The sequence below is a fragment of the Hippopotamus amphibius genome, chromosome 15 (genome assembly GCF_030028045.1).
Source record: "Hippopotamus amphibius kiboko isolate mHipAmp2 chromosome 15, mHipAmp2.hap2, whole genome shotgun sequence".
Classification (NCBI taxonomy): Eukaryota; Metazoa; Chordata; class Mammalia; order Artiodactyla; family Hippopotamidae; genus Hippopotamus; species Hippopotamus amphibius.
The window spans coordinates 3,131,750-3,147,056 of NC_080200.1; the positions used below are offsets into that span (position 1 = coordinate 3,131,750).

General features: G+C 51.1%; 2 protein-coding genes across 2 annotated transcripts in view; both read left to right on the forward strand.

Moving 5' to 3' along the window:
* ANKRD24 (ankyrin repeat domain 24) overlaps positions 1-5,697 on the forward strand; it is a 26,025-nt gene extending 20,328 nt beyond the window's left edge. The window contains 5 exon segments of the mRNA XM_057710024.1: positions 6-47; positions 2,211-2,378; positions 3,620-3,745; positions 3,975-4,040; positions 4,264-5,697. Of these exon segments, the coding sequence (XP_057566007.1) occupies positions 6-47; positions 2,211-2,378; positions 3,620-3,745; positions 3,975-4,040; positions 4,264-4,341 (480 nt within the window). The 3' untranslated portion in view covers positions 4,342-5,697.
* Positions 5,698-5,835: 138 nt separating this feature from the next.
* Positions 5,836-13,391, forward strand: EBI3 (Epstein-Barr virus induced 3). Its single transcript, XM_057710122.1, has 5 exons — positions 5,836-6,086; positions 6,707-6,830; positions 7,820-7,998; positions 9,642-9,799; positions 12,805-13,391. The coding sequence occupies exons 1-5, from the start codon at positions 6,014-6,016 to the stop codon at positions 12,955-12,957; spliced, it is 687 nt and encodes a 228-aa protein (XP_057566105.1). The 5' UTR covers positions 5,836-6,013; the 3' UTR covers positions 12,958-13,391.
* The last annotated feature ends 1,916 nt before the right edge of the window (positions 13,392-15,307 follow it).

Genomic DNA, 15,307 nt, shown 5'->3' on the forward strand with positions numbered 1-15,307 from the left:
TGGAGCTGGGGCGACGCCATGAGAAGACCAGCGCCGAGGTCTTCCAGGTGAGCGTGGCGGGGTCCCCACTGGGCACACCCAGCAGCCACTTGGTGGTCTGGTGTGACCCCACAACTGTGCGATGTTTCAACCTCATCGGTTTCAATCCTGCAGAGACTTGACCCTGCGATATATCCAGGTGGACCTTTGACCCTGCAGCCATTCTGACCTCCTGGGTGTTTCAACCGGTGTTTTCTGCTTAAACAAATTTTGGCCATTTTGACCCCATCATTTTTCCTAATGGTTAGAGCTTTTTGTGATCTGTTTATAAAACATCTGTGTATGCCAAGATGGTGAAGATATTTTTTTTTAATTTATTTTATTGAAGTATAGTTGATTACAATGTTGTGTTAATTTCTGCTGTACAGCAAAGTGACTCGGTTATACATATATACATTCTTTTTCATATTCTTTTCCACTGTGGTTTATCAAAGGGTATTGAATATAGTTCCCTGTGCTATACGGTAGGACCTTGTTGTTTATCCTGAAGATATTTTTATGCTCTGTCTTCCATCATCTGTTTTGTTTTAGTTTTAGAATCACATTTATGTTTTGTCCCTAATTGTGTGTGTGGTGTGAGATAGGGATAAACGTCCACCTATGTTTTGGGAAGCATTGAGTTGGGCTTTTTACTGTGACGTTTTTACCTAATATCCATTTTTTTCCCTGCTAGTCAAAATGACCCTGTGTTGTTTTTTCAGCTGGCTCTTTTGAGATTGTCATTTTATCTCATCATTTTTGATGCTTCAACTCCAAAGTAGGAGGATGTTATGTGTAAGGATTTTGATCTAATTATTTTGAATCCAGTAGATTTTGATGCTGAATTTTTTTTTTTAAACCAAGGGAATATTTTTTGGACCCTGAAGGTGAATCTTTTGTCCCCATTTCTTAAACACACACACACACACACCAAAAACAAAAACGAAAAAAAAAAAAAAACCCAAATAAAAACAGACTCTAGCAACTGTTTTTAATAAATATGTGAATAAAAGACCACATTTATTAATTGTCATTAGGAAAGCATTTTTCTCTCCACGCCTCTGTTTATTCACTTGTATAATGGAGCTAATCATAGTTCTTAGTCTTTACATGAAAATTAAATGTTTTAATTCTTACAAATTACTTAGGACAGTGATGGTACAAGTGATTAATAAGTTGCAGCCGGGATTATTCTTTTTCCAATAACATGCTCTTTTAAACCAGTTAAACATTTGATCTACTTCTTAGAATTCACAGTCCAACCTAAGTATGCTTATTTTCATAAATATTTTCTAAATTTTACCTTCCCTCACGATCACTTCTTTTTGGGGTAAATTTTGCAAGTCTGATTTCATTCATCAATCAGTTTACTTTTCTTTTTTAATTGTTAATGGGTAGCCAGTCTGTAATAAGTGGAACATCTAATTATTACCCATTTTCCCTGGAGCTGCTATTTTTATAAAGGCCAATGATCCCTCCAGGGTCAATTTTTGCAATTTTTTTTTTTTTGGCTGCATCACGGGGCATTCAGGATCTCAGTTCCCCAACCAGGGATTGAACCTACGCCCCCTGCAGTGGAAGTGTGGAGTCTTAACCACTGGACCACCAGGGAAGTCCCGATTTTTGCAAATCTAACACTGCTCCAATCTTGATATTTTTGTGAAAATGCAGTCATCAACTTTTGGACATTTGTTTGCTTTTCATCCAGATTCTTCTGTTTTTGCTTCATTGTGTAAGAAATCTACGAACCCTCACACCACTGGCAGAGAAAAGAACATTGGTTATATTGTAGTAACAATAATAACAACATTCATTATGTAATAATAATAACAACATCACAAACTTCAAGATAGCACTTACTGTGTGCCAAGCACTGTTCTAAGTATATCCCATATATTTGCTCGTTTTATCCTCACAACCACCCTGTGACATGGGGGCTCTTATTATTCTCATTTTACATATGAGCAAATTGAGGCACAGAGAGCTTATGTCACTTGTCTAAGGACACACAGCTTGGCAGAGTCAGAATGTTCATAGTGCCCAAAGGAATCCTGAACTTCCCTGAATCAAATTCCTTGAGGTCAAATGGGCTTGAAAGTCCTCAGACCAAAATAGAAGGGTCAGAATTTTTGGAGTTCAGGCAGCTTTGGGGTCCAAACGTCCTCAAGGTCACACGTGGGTTTGGGCCGCAGGTGCAGCGGGAGGCGTTATTCATGAAGAGTGAACGGCACGCAGCCGAGGCCCAGCTGGCCACGGCTGAGCAGCAGCTACGTGGGCTGCGTACTGAGGCCGAGCGGGCACGCCAGGCCCAGAGCCGCGCCCAGGAAGCCCTGGAGAGGGTCAAGGAGAAGGACAAGAAGGTGGGTCCCCTTCTTTGGTGCTCAGTCGGGAGACCTCCCCCCCCCCATTCGACAGACATTGGAGGGAATGTCCCATCTGAAAGGGTCTGGGGAAATCAGCCCATTTTCCAGATGAGCAAACAAAGGCTCCAAGAGGCAAACTGAGGGACTGGAAGTCACACAGCACATCACTAGACAGTGGATGTGACCCCTAGAGCCCCAGGTGCTTTCACACACAGAGTCACCCGGCCCCAACCTGCTGTGTGACCCTGGGCAAGTCACTTTGACCTCTCTGAGACCCAGTTTCCACCTCTGTAAACTGAAGATAAAATTGCGGTAGGGATTATGGTTTATTGGTAGCAGGGTCCCTCCCCCTCAGCACTAGTGACATTTGGGGCTAGGTCATTCTTTGTGGGGGATGCCTGGGCACTATGGGATGTGGAGCAGCATCCGTGGCCCTCACCCACTCGATACCAGGAGCACCCTCCGTGGTGACAAACACAGATGTCCCCAGATACTACCTGGCATCCCTGGGAGGCGGGATCACCCCTGGTTGAGAACCTCTGATCTACAGAAATAACAATAAAATCCAGCATTTATTGAGTGCCTGCTGTTTGCTGGTACAGTTTAAACTTAATCACAGCAACCTACCAAGGTGGGAACCATGATTCTCCTCCCTTTACAGATGAGGAAACTGAGACTCAGAGAGGTTAAGTCATCTTCCCAAGATCTCCAGCAAGGAAAAGGGAGAGAGGGACCCAAACCCTGGCCTGTCTGATCCAGCCCTACCAGGCCAGGCTGCTTTCAGCCCTCCTTTTCTGTCTGCCTCCACTTTCACTGTATTGACACTCCAAGATCTGCAAGGTTTTTCTATAAAGGGCCAGATAGATGGTCCATGCTTTTGGCCCTGCAGGACCACGGTTCTCAGCTCTGCCACTGAAGCAGGAGCCACAGATGACGTGGCCTCACGCCAATAAAATTTTACATGTGACCATGGAAATGTGAATTTGGTTTACTTTTCACTTATCGTGAGATATCATTCTTCTTTTGACTTCTCCTCCCCCCCCCCCCCCGCCCCTCCCCGCCAACCATGTAACCTGTGGAAACCATCCTTAGCAGATGGGCCAGACTCAGCCTGCAGGGCGGATGTGACTTTCCCTCCAAGGCCTGTGCCTTGCGTCTTTCCCCTGCCCTTGGAGAGGTCCCCAGCCCCCAGCCCCAGGCTCAGGGTGCCGGCTGGTCCTCCCCTGCCCCCACCACAGATCACTGAGCTCTCCAAGGAAGTGTTCAGTCTTAAGGAGGCGCTGAAGGACCAGCTGGGGGGCCCAGGCTCCTCGGAGGTGGAGGCCCTGCGCACCCAGGTGAAGGCTCTGCGGGAGCAGCTGGAGGTGAGAGCCCCGCCCACCCGCTGGGCACAGGGGTCCCAGGAGGGGGACGGGCAGGCGGAAGGCTGGGCACACGGGCCAGGCATGGGAGGAAAATAGCTCCGTAGTTTAGCAAGCAGCACTGCTGCGTTGGTGCATGCCATCAAGGTAGGGGCTTGGGATGCAAAGGGGGCTTTCTGACATATCTTGGAGGGGGTTCTGCTTGTCTGAGCACCGCTCCCCACACCCGCAGGAGGCTGCCAGGGACCACAGTGCAGTGGTGGCCTTGTACAGGAGTCACCTCCTCTACGCCATTCAGGTGAGTCACCCTGGCTTTGGGTGTGCCACTGCTGCTCTCTGGGCCTCAGTTTCCCCATCTGTACAATGGGAGGCTGGTCTAGGGAAGAGGTTCATGGCCTCCGGGGGCGGAGCGGGGGAGGGGAATGGAGACGCTGGGGTGGGGGTGGGGAACGCCCAGGCTCTCTCTCTCCGCTCCCTCCCACCTCCACCCCCCAACCCCCCCGCCCCCGCCCTCACCCCAGGGTCAGATGGATGAAGATGTGCAGCGGATTCTGAGTCAGATCCTGCAGATGCAAAGACTCCAGGCCCAGGGCCGCTGAGATCAGAGCACTGCCCTCCGCCTGCCAGGCCCCGCCTGGGGGGCTTCCGGACTCACGCACTGACCGTCCTCACTTGGAGACCAGTCTGGGCCCCTTCCTGACTGCCCCTCACTGCCTCCACCGCCCCCACTGGTCCCTGCACGCACTGGTCAGTCTAGAACCCCAGCCCTGACCGCACACCTCTCCCTGCGCTGGAGAACCTGCGAGTCCCCTCCTCCTTGTCTGGTCCGATCATCCCAGGCCACCCCAGGAGTAAAAGCTCACGGAGCAGAGGATGAAAGCATCGTGTGGCCTAATTGCTGGGCTTCCACTGCAAAGAGGGGAGGGGGCGGCCCAGAGCAGGGACTGGGGATTAGGGTGGGGAGCGCGAGGAAGGACTCCGTCCCAAAGAGGAACACTTTTTTTTTCTTTAAGCTTCATTATGTATTTATTTTTGGTTGCTGTTGGGCCTTCGTTCCTGAGTGCAGGCTTTCTCTAGTTGTGGTGAGAGGGGGCTCCTCTTTGTTGTGGTGCGCGGGCTTCTCATTGCTGTGACTTCTCTTGTTGCAGAGCACGGGCTCTAGGCGCAGGGGCCTCAGTAGTTGTGGCTCACGGGCTTCCGCAGTTGTGGCGCGTGGGGTCTAGAGCTCAGGCTCAGTAGTTGTGGTACAAGGGCTTAGTCGCTCTGCCGTATGTGGGATCTTCCCAGACCAGGGATTGAACACCTGTCCCCTGCATTGGCAGATGGATTCTTAACCACTGCGCCACCAGCAAGAGGAACACCTTTTTTTTTTTTTTTTTTTTTTTGCCACACTGCTTGGCACGTGAGATCTTAGTTCCCCGACCAGGGATCAAACCCGCACCCCCTGCCTTGGAAGTGCTGAGTCTTAACCCCTGGACCACTGGGGAAGTCCCCAGTTACTGCGATATTTTGAAAAGTCAGAATGGGTGCCCAGAAGTTCAAAACAAAATATGCAAATGTTAAGTGAAGACAGAACCTGACACTGCTGTCCTCACCCTAAACCCCGCCCTGGTGGGAGCGTCCCACCCCAGCCTCCCTGCCCCTGGGCCACCCCCCCCTTGAAATCCCCTGGGAGGTTCTTGGCTCTTTCCAGCTCTGGGAGGGAAGCGATTCCGCGTCCAGCCTGTCCCCCGGGTTTCCTCAGTGTCCAGCCGTGGCTCCGCCTTCTCACAGGCATCCTGGGCCCTTGGAGGAGAATGTCCACGGGTGGGGACTGCCTCCCCAGAGCCGGGGTGTGTGTATCTCTGTGGCCTGGAGCGTGGAGTGTGGCTGGGAGGTGGGGAGTCCGCACCTCCGTGTTCGAGGAGTGGCTGGCATCTTCTGGGTTGCTGCCTGGGTCTCTCTGCCCCTCCCCTCCCCTCCCCGGCCTCTCTCTGTCCTTCTTGCTGTCATGATAACCCTCCCCGGGCTCCCCCTCCTCGCTGCAGCCGGAAGGAAGGCTCTTCTGGGAAAGGCCGCAGGGTCACCACTTCTCCCTTTCGTGTCCTCCTTGGCTGGCGAAGGGACTGGGGGCTCCTCCTCCCGGGGGCCCCACGAAATGAGCAGTGAGTCAGAAGGGGAAAAGGAAGCGGGGGGCCTCGACTGGGGTCTGGGCTTTCCCCTGGGTGGGACCAGAGTCCCCTGCCTCCCCAAGGGTGCTCCCTGCCCCAGAAAGCAGATCCTGCTGGAGCCATGGCCCTGAGGCTTGTCCTGGTCCTCGTCCTCACCCTCTGGGTGGGCTGCGTGCCCTGCCGCGGTCGAGAAGGTATGTGGGGACCCCCAGGAGGGTAAGGGGGAGACAGGGCAGAGGGACGCTCTCTGAGGACTGGACTTTGTCTGCGGTGGAACATTCTGGGGGGGATGGGAGCCCACATGCCTTCTGTATGCCCACTGCTGGGAGGGAGTTGCCATCCCAACGCATGAATGGGGGAAACTGAGGCACAGAGAGGGTAAGGGCTACCCCAAAGGGACCAGGAAGTGGCAGCCACAGCCTGGAGGGAGGGAGGGTGGGAGAGAGATTTTCATTGTATCCATTCATCTCATGTGATTCAAAATAAAACCATCACAAAGAGGGGGTCATGTAAAACATCTCCTTCCCACCAGAAATCCCTGCCACCCCCCAGGTCCCCTCTGTGGCTCCTTCAACCTCCGTGTCCCCATCTGGAAAATGGGCTGATAGTTCCCACCCTGGTTGGTTGTAGCGGGGCTGAGAGATGATGTAGGTGCCTTTCATTCCTGTACTCATTCATTCCACAAACCTTTATTAGGCACCTATTGTGTGCCCGGCACTTGCTGGCAGTGAGGCAGGGCTGAGCCATGGTAGGGCTTTGACCATCACGGGTGAATCATAAGCTCACACTCTCCCTCTCTCTCTGGGCCCCCCAGTCGCTCCCACCCAGCTCAGGGCGCAGTGCCAGGCCTCCAGGTACCCGATCGCTGTGGATTGCTTCTGGACCCTGCCGCCTGCTCCAAACTCCTCCAGGCCCACGTCCTTCATTGCCACGTACAGGTCAGAGAGCCTGGAGGGCTTCTTGGGGGCTCCACAACTGGGCTGACTTAGCAAGAGCCTGAAACCCTCAGAATTCTAGAGCTGCACCGACCCTTAGAAGTACACTCCCTCAAATATGTACTGCGAGCCACCTGTGGAGGGTAAAATTTTGTAGAAGCCACATTTTAAAAAAGAAAAAGAAATGGGTGACATTGGCTTTGATATTTTATTTAAATAATATCTAAATATTCCAAATGTTTATCATCTAACATGATCGAATGTAATGTACTTTAACATGCTTATATACGACTCATATACTTACATTTATACTAGAAATTGATTTAATAGCATTTAATAGGATTATCTAAGTATTATTTCAACATATAATCAATACTTTAAAAGTCAATGAAAAGTTTTACATTCAGTCTTGTTATACGGAAAGTCACAGAAATTCCGTGTGTGCTTTACATGTAGATCACATTTCAGTTCAGTGGTTCATCGGAAATTCTTGATCTCTGATTCGATTTCATAACATTTGTGTTTGGAAAAGTAGATTCAGACGCCTGAGTTGTTCTGAGGAGCTTTCCCAAGCTTTCTGTTAACTGGACACTTTTCATTCGGATTAGATGAAATCAAAAGCCCTACTCAGTTGTGCTAGCTACGCTTCACATCCACAACACAGAAGCAGAACGTTTGGGATGCTGTGGAAGGTTCTGTGGACGATGCTGAGCTCCAGGCTCTAAAATCTTGGGGTGTCAGAACTCAAGAGAATCAGAATCTTGTTATTTCGGATTCTAGAATCTGTGAATCGTAGACCAGGGAATGTTGGAATTCTGAGGCTGAAATGTTAACATTCCAGAAAGCTTTAGAATCCAGACCCTAGCATCTCCCTGTGGGGGGTTACCCCCGACCCTAGGTCACCTGGGCTCCATGGTGTTGGGGTGAGGGGTCCCCACGATCATGCAGCCAAGAGCGGGACTCCTTGCCTGCTGTCCTCACTTGGTGTCCAGGCTTGGCGTGGCAGCCCGCGGGGAGAGCTGGCCCTGTCTCCAGCTGACACCAGAGGCCACCAGCTGTACCATCCCCAACGTCCAGATGTTCTCCCTGGTGCCCTACGTGCTCAACGTCACGGCTGTCCATCCCCGGGGCGTCAGCAGCAGCTTTGTGCCCTTTGTTCCAGAGCACATCAGTGAGTAGGGGCGTCGGTGGGGGCTCAGAGGGCCCCCCTTGCACCTGTTCCTCCCTCCCAACACTGCTACCTCCCACCTGTCAGGATGAGACCCTGTCCCCCCCTCACCCATCCTGTGGGCTCCACCTGCACAGTTCACCAAGAATCCGCCCACTTCTCCCCTCTCCTGAGCCCCCGCTTGGTCCAAGCTCCATCATCGCCCACCTGCACCAGTGGCAGCCCCGCCATCCTGGTCCCCTGCTCCTGCCCTCACCTGTGTCTGTCCTTCTCATAGCAGCCACCAGAGGGCGCCTGTGAGCTCTCGAGTCAGATCGTGCCCTTGGCTCCTGTGCTCTTCCCCACAATCTGTCCTCCCTGCAGCAGCCACCAGAGGGCATCTGTGAGCACCTGAGTGGGGTCCTGCCCTTGGTTCCTGCTCTCTTCCCCATAATCTGTCCTCCCCGCATCAGCCATCAGAGGGCGCCTGTGAGTGCCTGAGTCGGGTCCCTTTGTTGCCCTGCCTATGCCCTACAGGGCTCCCACCATCTGTTCCTGTCCCCTCCCTGCCCTCACCTCCCTCACTCCCCATTGCTCACTCTGCTTCAGCCATTCGGCCTCCTCACTGTTCCTCCAACACACCAGGCACAGTCCTGCCCCGGGACCTTTGCACGTGCTGTTCCCCCTGCCTGGAAGGCTCTTCCCCCAAATCGCTACACCGCTCACTCCCTCACCTCCTTTAGGTCTCAACTCAGATGTCATCTCCTCAGGGAGTCCTCCCCTGAGTTTTTTTTTTTTTTAATTACAAACCATCATTTATTGCTGGTGGTTACTAGAAAAAAGCCTGGCAGTCCTCTCAAAGAGTTAAACGTGTGACCGTGTAATCCAGCAATTCCAGTGCTAGGCATATACCTAAGAGAAAATGAAAGCACGTTTACACAAAAACTTGTACGTGAATGTTCATAGCACTGTTATCCATAATAGGCAGAAATTAGAAATGACACAAACGCTCATTAACTGAGTGGATACGAAACACGTGTCCATCCACACACTGCAATATTATTCGGCCATAAAAATGGGTGAAGCCCTGACACTTACTACCACGTAGGTTGACCCTGAGAACATGATGCTTGGTGAGAGAAGCAGACACAGAAGGACACACAGGGTGTGACTCCACTGATGGGAAACGTCCAGAACAGGCAGATCCCCAGACACAGAGAGTGGGTTCCTGGTTGTCAGGGGCTGGGGAGGGAGGAATGGTGGGGTGACTGCTCATGGGGACGAGGTTTCTTTTGGAGGATAGAATATTCCAGATTAAATAGTGGTGACAGCTGCATGACACTGTGAATATACTAAAAACCACTGAACTGTATACTTTAAAAGGGTGAGTTCCCTGGTATGTGAGCTATGTCTCAAAAAACACTGCAACCCACCCCCCTTCCTTGCACTCCTGAACTTTCTTCCTTCCTCTCTGTGACCTTCAGCTCTACCTCTTGTCTCTTGTCTTCTGCCTGGATGGATCAAGCTCCAAGAGGACAGGGCTACTCTGTCTCCAGTATCAGGGACATCACCGGACACTCGGCACACCCTCAATGAATGTTTATTGGTTGGTAAAATGAATGAATGAATGTGCCCTCCGCTGACCTTGCCTTCTGCTTGTCCGTCAGTCAAACCAGACCCTCCGGAAGGCGTGCGTCTGAGCCTCCTCCCTGGGCAGCGGCTGTGGGTGCAGTGGGAACCTCCCCGGTCCTGGCCCTTCCCAGAGATCTTCTCACTCAAGTACCGGATCCGCTACAAGCGTCATGGAGCTGCCCACTTCCGCCAGGTGAGGATGAGGGGGCGGGGTGGGTGGTTCCTGGGTGCTCTTCCTGGAAGAGCACATGCAAGGGTGCACTGGGGCCTGGGTCACAGCTTGAGGTGCTGGTGTGTGACATGAAGGCAGCCCAGCAGTTCCAGTCCTGAGCATCTACCCAAAAGAATTGAAAACAGGGCCTCGAACAAACACTTGTACACGAATGTTCACAGCAGCACTACTCGAAATGGCCAAAAGGTGGAAATAACACAAGTGCCCATCGATGGTTGATGGATAAACACAATGTGGTCCCTCCACACACGGGAGCATCACTCAGCCATGGAAAGGGGTGAAGCCCTGACACGCGCTACCACGTGGACGGACCCTGAGAACACAGTGCTAAGTGAGAGAAGCAGACACAGAAGGACACACAGGGTGTGACTCCATGGATGGGAAACGTCCAGAACAGTCAGATCCACAGACACAGACAGGGGATTCATGGTTGTTGGGAGCTGGGGGAGGGAGAGGGAGTGACTGCTGCTGGGGACCGGGTTTCTTTTGGGGGTGATGGAATGTTCTGGAACTAGGTAGTGGTGATGGTTACACAACACTGTGAATGTACTAAATGCTACTAGATTATCCACCTTGGAATGGTTAATTTTACATTATGTGAATTTAGGGCTTCCTAGGTGGCGCAGTGGTTAAGAATCTGCCTGCCAATGCAAGGGACACGGGTTCGATCCCTGCTCCGGGAAGATCCCACATGCCACGGAGCAACTAAGCCTGTGTGCCAAAAAACAAACAAACAAAAATACATTATGTGAATTTCACCTCAATTGAGAGCAAAAATATATTGTTTTACATTCTTACAAAATAAAAAAATAAAGGCAGAACTTCCTAGGTGGCGCAGTGGTAAAGAATCCGCCTGCCAATGCAGGGGACACGGGTTCGAGGCCTGCCCTGGGAAGATTCCACATGCCGCAGAGCAACTAAGCCCATGCACCACAACTATTGAGCCTGTGCTCTAGAGCCCGTGAGCCACAACTGCTGAGCCCATGTGCCTCAACTATTGAAGCCCACGCGCCTAGGGCCTGTGCTCTGCAACAGGAGATGCCACTACAATGAGGAGCCTGTGCACCGTGATGAAGAGTAGCCCCCGCTCTCAGCAACTAGAGAAAGCCCGTGTGCAGCAACGAAGACCCAACGCAGCCAATAAATAAATAAAATTAATTAATTAATTAAAAATAATAATAAAGGCAGGCTACCAGATGGTGAGCACCTGGGCAGGTCAGTTGTGTCCTGGGCAGCCTCGGATGCTGGGCTGAGGACCTGATTCTTTGCAGGGTTTAGGCTTTTGCAGTCCTGTCCCACAGAGCCTTCTGCAACAGGGGAAATGTTGCACATTTACACCATCCAAGACAGTAGCCTCAGGCTATGTGAGGCTGCCGAGTGGTTGCAACCTGGCGAGGAGCCAAGGAATTGGCTTTTAAAGTTGATGTGGTATTCATTAATTTTGTAAATGTTTGCAATCATTTTTAGCTCTTTATGGGAGCACAATTGCCTTACACTGTTGTGTCAGTTTCTGCTGTACAACAAAGTGAATCAGCTGTGTTTATATATATATATCCCCATATCCCCTCCCTCCCCCAACTCCTTCCCACCCTCCCTATCCCACCCCACTAAGTCATCACCCGTCATCGAGTTGATCTCCCTGTGTTAGGCAGTAGCTTCCCACTAGCCAGCTATTTTACATTTGGTAGTCTCTATGTGTCAGTGCTACTCTCTCACTTCATCCCAGCTTCCCCTTCACCCCCACCCACCCCATGTTCTCAAGTCCATTCTCTACATCCGCATCTTTTTCTTGCCCTGCTACTGGGTTCATCAGTACCATTTTGTTAGATTCCATATATATGTGTTAGCGTACGGTATTTGTTTTTCTCTTTCTGGCTGACTTCGCTCTGTATGACAGACTCTAGGTCCATCCACCTCACTACAAATAACTCAATTTTATCCCTTTTTATGGCTGAGTAATATTCCATTGTATATACGTGCCACCTCTTCTTTATCCATTCATCTGCTGATGGGCATTCAGGTTGCTTCCAGGTCCTGGCTATTGTAAATAGTGCTAATGCTTGCAGTTTTTAAATTGAGACAATTCACCTGCCACGAAGCTCATCATTTTAAAGTGCACAAGCCAGTAGTTTTGAGTGTATTTGCAAGACTGTGCAATGATTAATTAATCCAAATTTGAGACGTAAAGCATCACATCCGGCTGCCATATGGGACAGCTCAGGCAGAGCGAGGAGGGACATCGTCGGTCCTGGGCTTGGGAAGCTGCTGCTGGTGGCCGGCATGGGACATGCCAAGGCTGAGGGGGACCCTAAGCTTGGAGGGAGAGTGTGAGGTGGCGGGGACAAAGGGGACAGGGCGGAGAACTGGGAAGGCAGAGCTGAGTGGATGTCTCATTGGTACCCCAGGATTTTAATCCGTGGAGGTGCCTGCGTGAGGACACGGAGAGGTTGAGACTGTCAAAAGAAGGATTTATTACATTGCCCCAGAAAAGGGGACACGTCACACTAGGCAGGGTCATGTGGGCAACTTCAGGCCATCAGGAGGCTGAAGAGGGAGCCGGGGAGAGCCCAGGCCAGAGCTAGATTGGGGTTTCCACGGGAAAGGTGAGGCGGGGCACGTGAACAGCCTAGGATAGGCGAGTTTGAGTAATTCCGGCCAGGGTGGTCTCTAGTTGCCCGGTGGTAGAGAAAGGAATCGGATGGGGGTGTGGACTCGGGGTGGGTTGGTTTGTATATGAAAGACCTGCTCTTGGTCTATGAAGAATTGGCTGGCCCGAGAGGGGCAGGCTCTCCATGCTCAGAGAGATATTTAAGATGTCTGAAGATGTGCAGGGGGCCGCAAAGGGCATGCTGTTTAGGGTGGACATTGGTGCCTGAGTCCCAGAACAGCAGCCCAAGCAGGGGGAGGAAAGGCTTGATCACATAGCTTCCTTGTTCGCGCTAACCCGGCCCTCCTTCTGCTCTCAGGTGGGACCAATTGAAGCCACATCCTTCACCCTCAAGGCTGTGAGGCCCCGAGCCAAGTACTGCATCCAGGTGGCTGCTCAGGACCTCACCGACTATGGGGAATCAAGTGCCTGGAGTCTCCCCGCCACTCCCTCTGTGACCCTGGGCAAGTAGTGGAGGCTCCCCGCACCCCTGAAGAGGGGCTGTGCCCATGAAATCCGCCTAAGGGTGGATGGAACCCGTCTGGCCTGGGTTCACTGCTGCTGAGTTGCTGGGCAGCCTTGGACAAGTGACTCTGGCTCTCTGAGCCTCAGTTTCTCAGTCTGTGAAATGGGGATGTACTCCCGCCTTTGACACAGTGCAATGCGTTGTGAACTGTGAATGTGAAATTTCTTAAATTGTTTAATTAGAAAAAGATCATTGTCACTAGACTCAGGACTCTTCCTTTCTTCAACAGATCCACATGAGAGCCTGGGATGAGAGGACAGATCAGGACACACACGCACAGTGACTCCCCACTCCCACACACGGGGTCAGGGATGAACCAGAGGAAGAGACGGGGCTTGGGGAGTTAGGGCAGGGGTGGTGACAGTTCTGCCTGGGATGGAACGATGGGGTCCATTTGGTTCAGTGCTTTGGTTCATACACCTCTTCAAAGCTGCCCGGATGTGAGTCCCACTGTGGGTGGACACAAATGGGACATGAGTTTGTCTGGGAAGATGTCTCTGAGGAGGGAGCAACCCAGCCAGGCTCAGAAGAATTTTCTCTCTCTGTTTTGTTTAATTTTTTATTTTCTATGGAAGTAATTTTTAAAATTTTTATTTATTTATTTTTTAATTTATGTATTTATTTATTGGCTGTGTTGGGTCTTCATTGCTACACGCAGGATTTCTCTAGTTGCAGCGAGCAGGGGCTACTCCTCTTTGTGGTGCACGGGCTTCTCATTGCAGTGGCTTCTCTTGTTGCAGAGCATGGGCTCTAGGCACGCAGGCTTCAGTAGTTGTGGCAAACGGGCTTAGTTGCTCCGCAGCATGTGGGATCTTCCCAGACCAAGGATCGAACCTGTGTCCCCTGAATTGGCAGGTGGATTCTTAACCACTATGGGAAGAGGTTAAGGATTTTAACTTCAAAATCCTGAAGGGAAGTCCTGAAGGATTTTCTCAATCCAGGAGATTCTCTGTACATTTCACTCAGATTGCAATTCCAAGGTCACCTCCCTCAAGAAGGCTTCCCTGAGCACCTCATCTAAGGCAAGCAGAATAAAGACTCCCCCAAAGATATCCATATCCTAATCCCCAGAACCTGTGAGTACTGTACCTTACATAGCAAAAGGGACTTTGCAGATGTGATTAATTTAACAGTCTTGAGGCTCCTTAAAGATTGAGGATCTTTCATTAAGTTAATAAAAATGAAGTAGAGTTATACTGGATTACCCAGGTGGCCCCAAGGTAATCGTAATTGTCCTTATAAAGGGACACAGGAGGGTTAGAGGGAGACAGAGAAGGGGACGTGACCATGGTAGCAGAAGTCAGAGTGATGGTGGACCACAAGCCATGGAATTCTGGCAGCCTCCAGAAGCTGGAAAAGACAGGGAAACAGATTTTCTCCTGGAGCCTCCAGAAGGAACCAGTCCTGCCACCCACTGTAGACTTCTGATCTCCCAAACTCTAATAAATGTGTTGTTTTAAAATACTGAGCTTGTGGTAATTTGTTACAGCAGCAGTAGGACACTCATACATCTCAAGTAGCCCCTTCTCATCACTTTCCATGTGCCACCCTGTTTTAGTGTCTTCAGATCATTTACCAGAACCTGAAAGGGTTTTCATGTGTCTTTATTGTCCCGTCAGCCCCACCAGATAGACAGTGAGCTCCATGAGGGCAGAAATCTTACATCTTGTTCTCTGACATGTCCCCAGGGACCCAGCACATCTTTGACTCAGAACAAACAATTGTAAAAGCAAGGGAGGAGGCTAGGGAAGGAAGGTCCTCTTTAGAGGGAGCAGAGGCAAACAACGGGGGGACATCTGGGAGCGAGGGTTGGAAGGGGAGGTAAGTTTGGAGCCTGGTCCTTGAGTCTCTGTGACTCAAGATACACGGGGCGGAGCGTCCAGGATGCTCGTCTGTGGACCTGCGTGGCCCGTGAGAACCGCCCCAGTCCTCAAGTGAGCGCTGGGGACACGGGAACCATGTGTAGGTTCCCAGAGCCCAGCACACAGGGTAAGCGCTCAACACTGAGTTCTTTATTTGCTGAATAAAAGAAATCACTGGGAACGTCGCGACCAAGAGCCAGGCCGCACGACGGCGAAATTTTAACCAGTCGCTGCCCACCTCTAGGGGGCGCAGCGCCTCCTCGGAACTTCAAATCCAGGCCGACGCCGGAACCTTTGTTGCTCACTACAGAGGTTGCATCTGGGGAAGGAAGACAGAAGGACTCGAATAGTGACAGGCGGGGACCGGAACCAATGAGAAAGGCAAGGTGTGTACGCTGCAGCCAATAACAGCGGCAGAAGGGAGTGACGGAAGC

Coding starts and splice junctions, on each gene's coding strand:
- EBI3 (XM_057710122.1), top strand. CDS start 6,014: ATGGCCCTGAGGCTTGTCCTGGTCCTCGTCCTCACCCTCTGGGTGGGC. Junction 6,831..7,819: donor TCCTTCATTGCCACGTACAG/GTCAGAGAGCCT, acceptor CTTGGTGTCCAG/GCTTGGCGTGGCAGCCCGCG. Junction 7,999..9,641: donor CTTTGTTCCAGAGCACATCA/GTGAGTAGGGGC, acceptor CTTGTCCGTCAG/TCAAACCAGACCCTCCGGAA.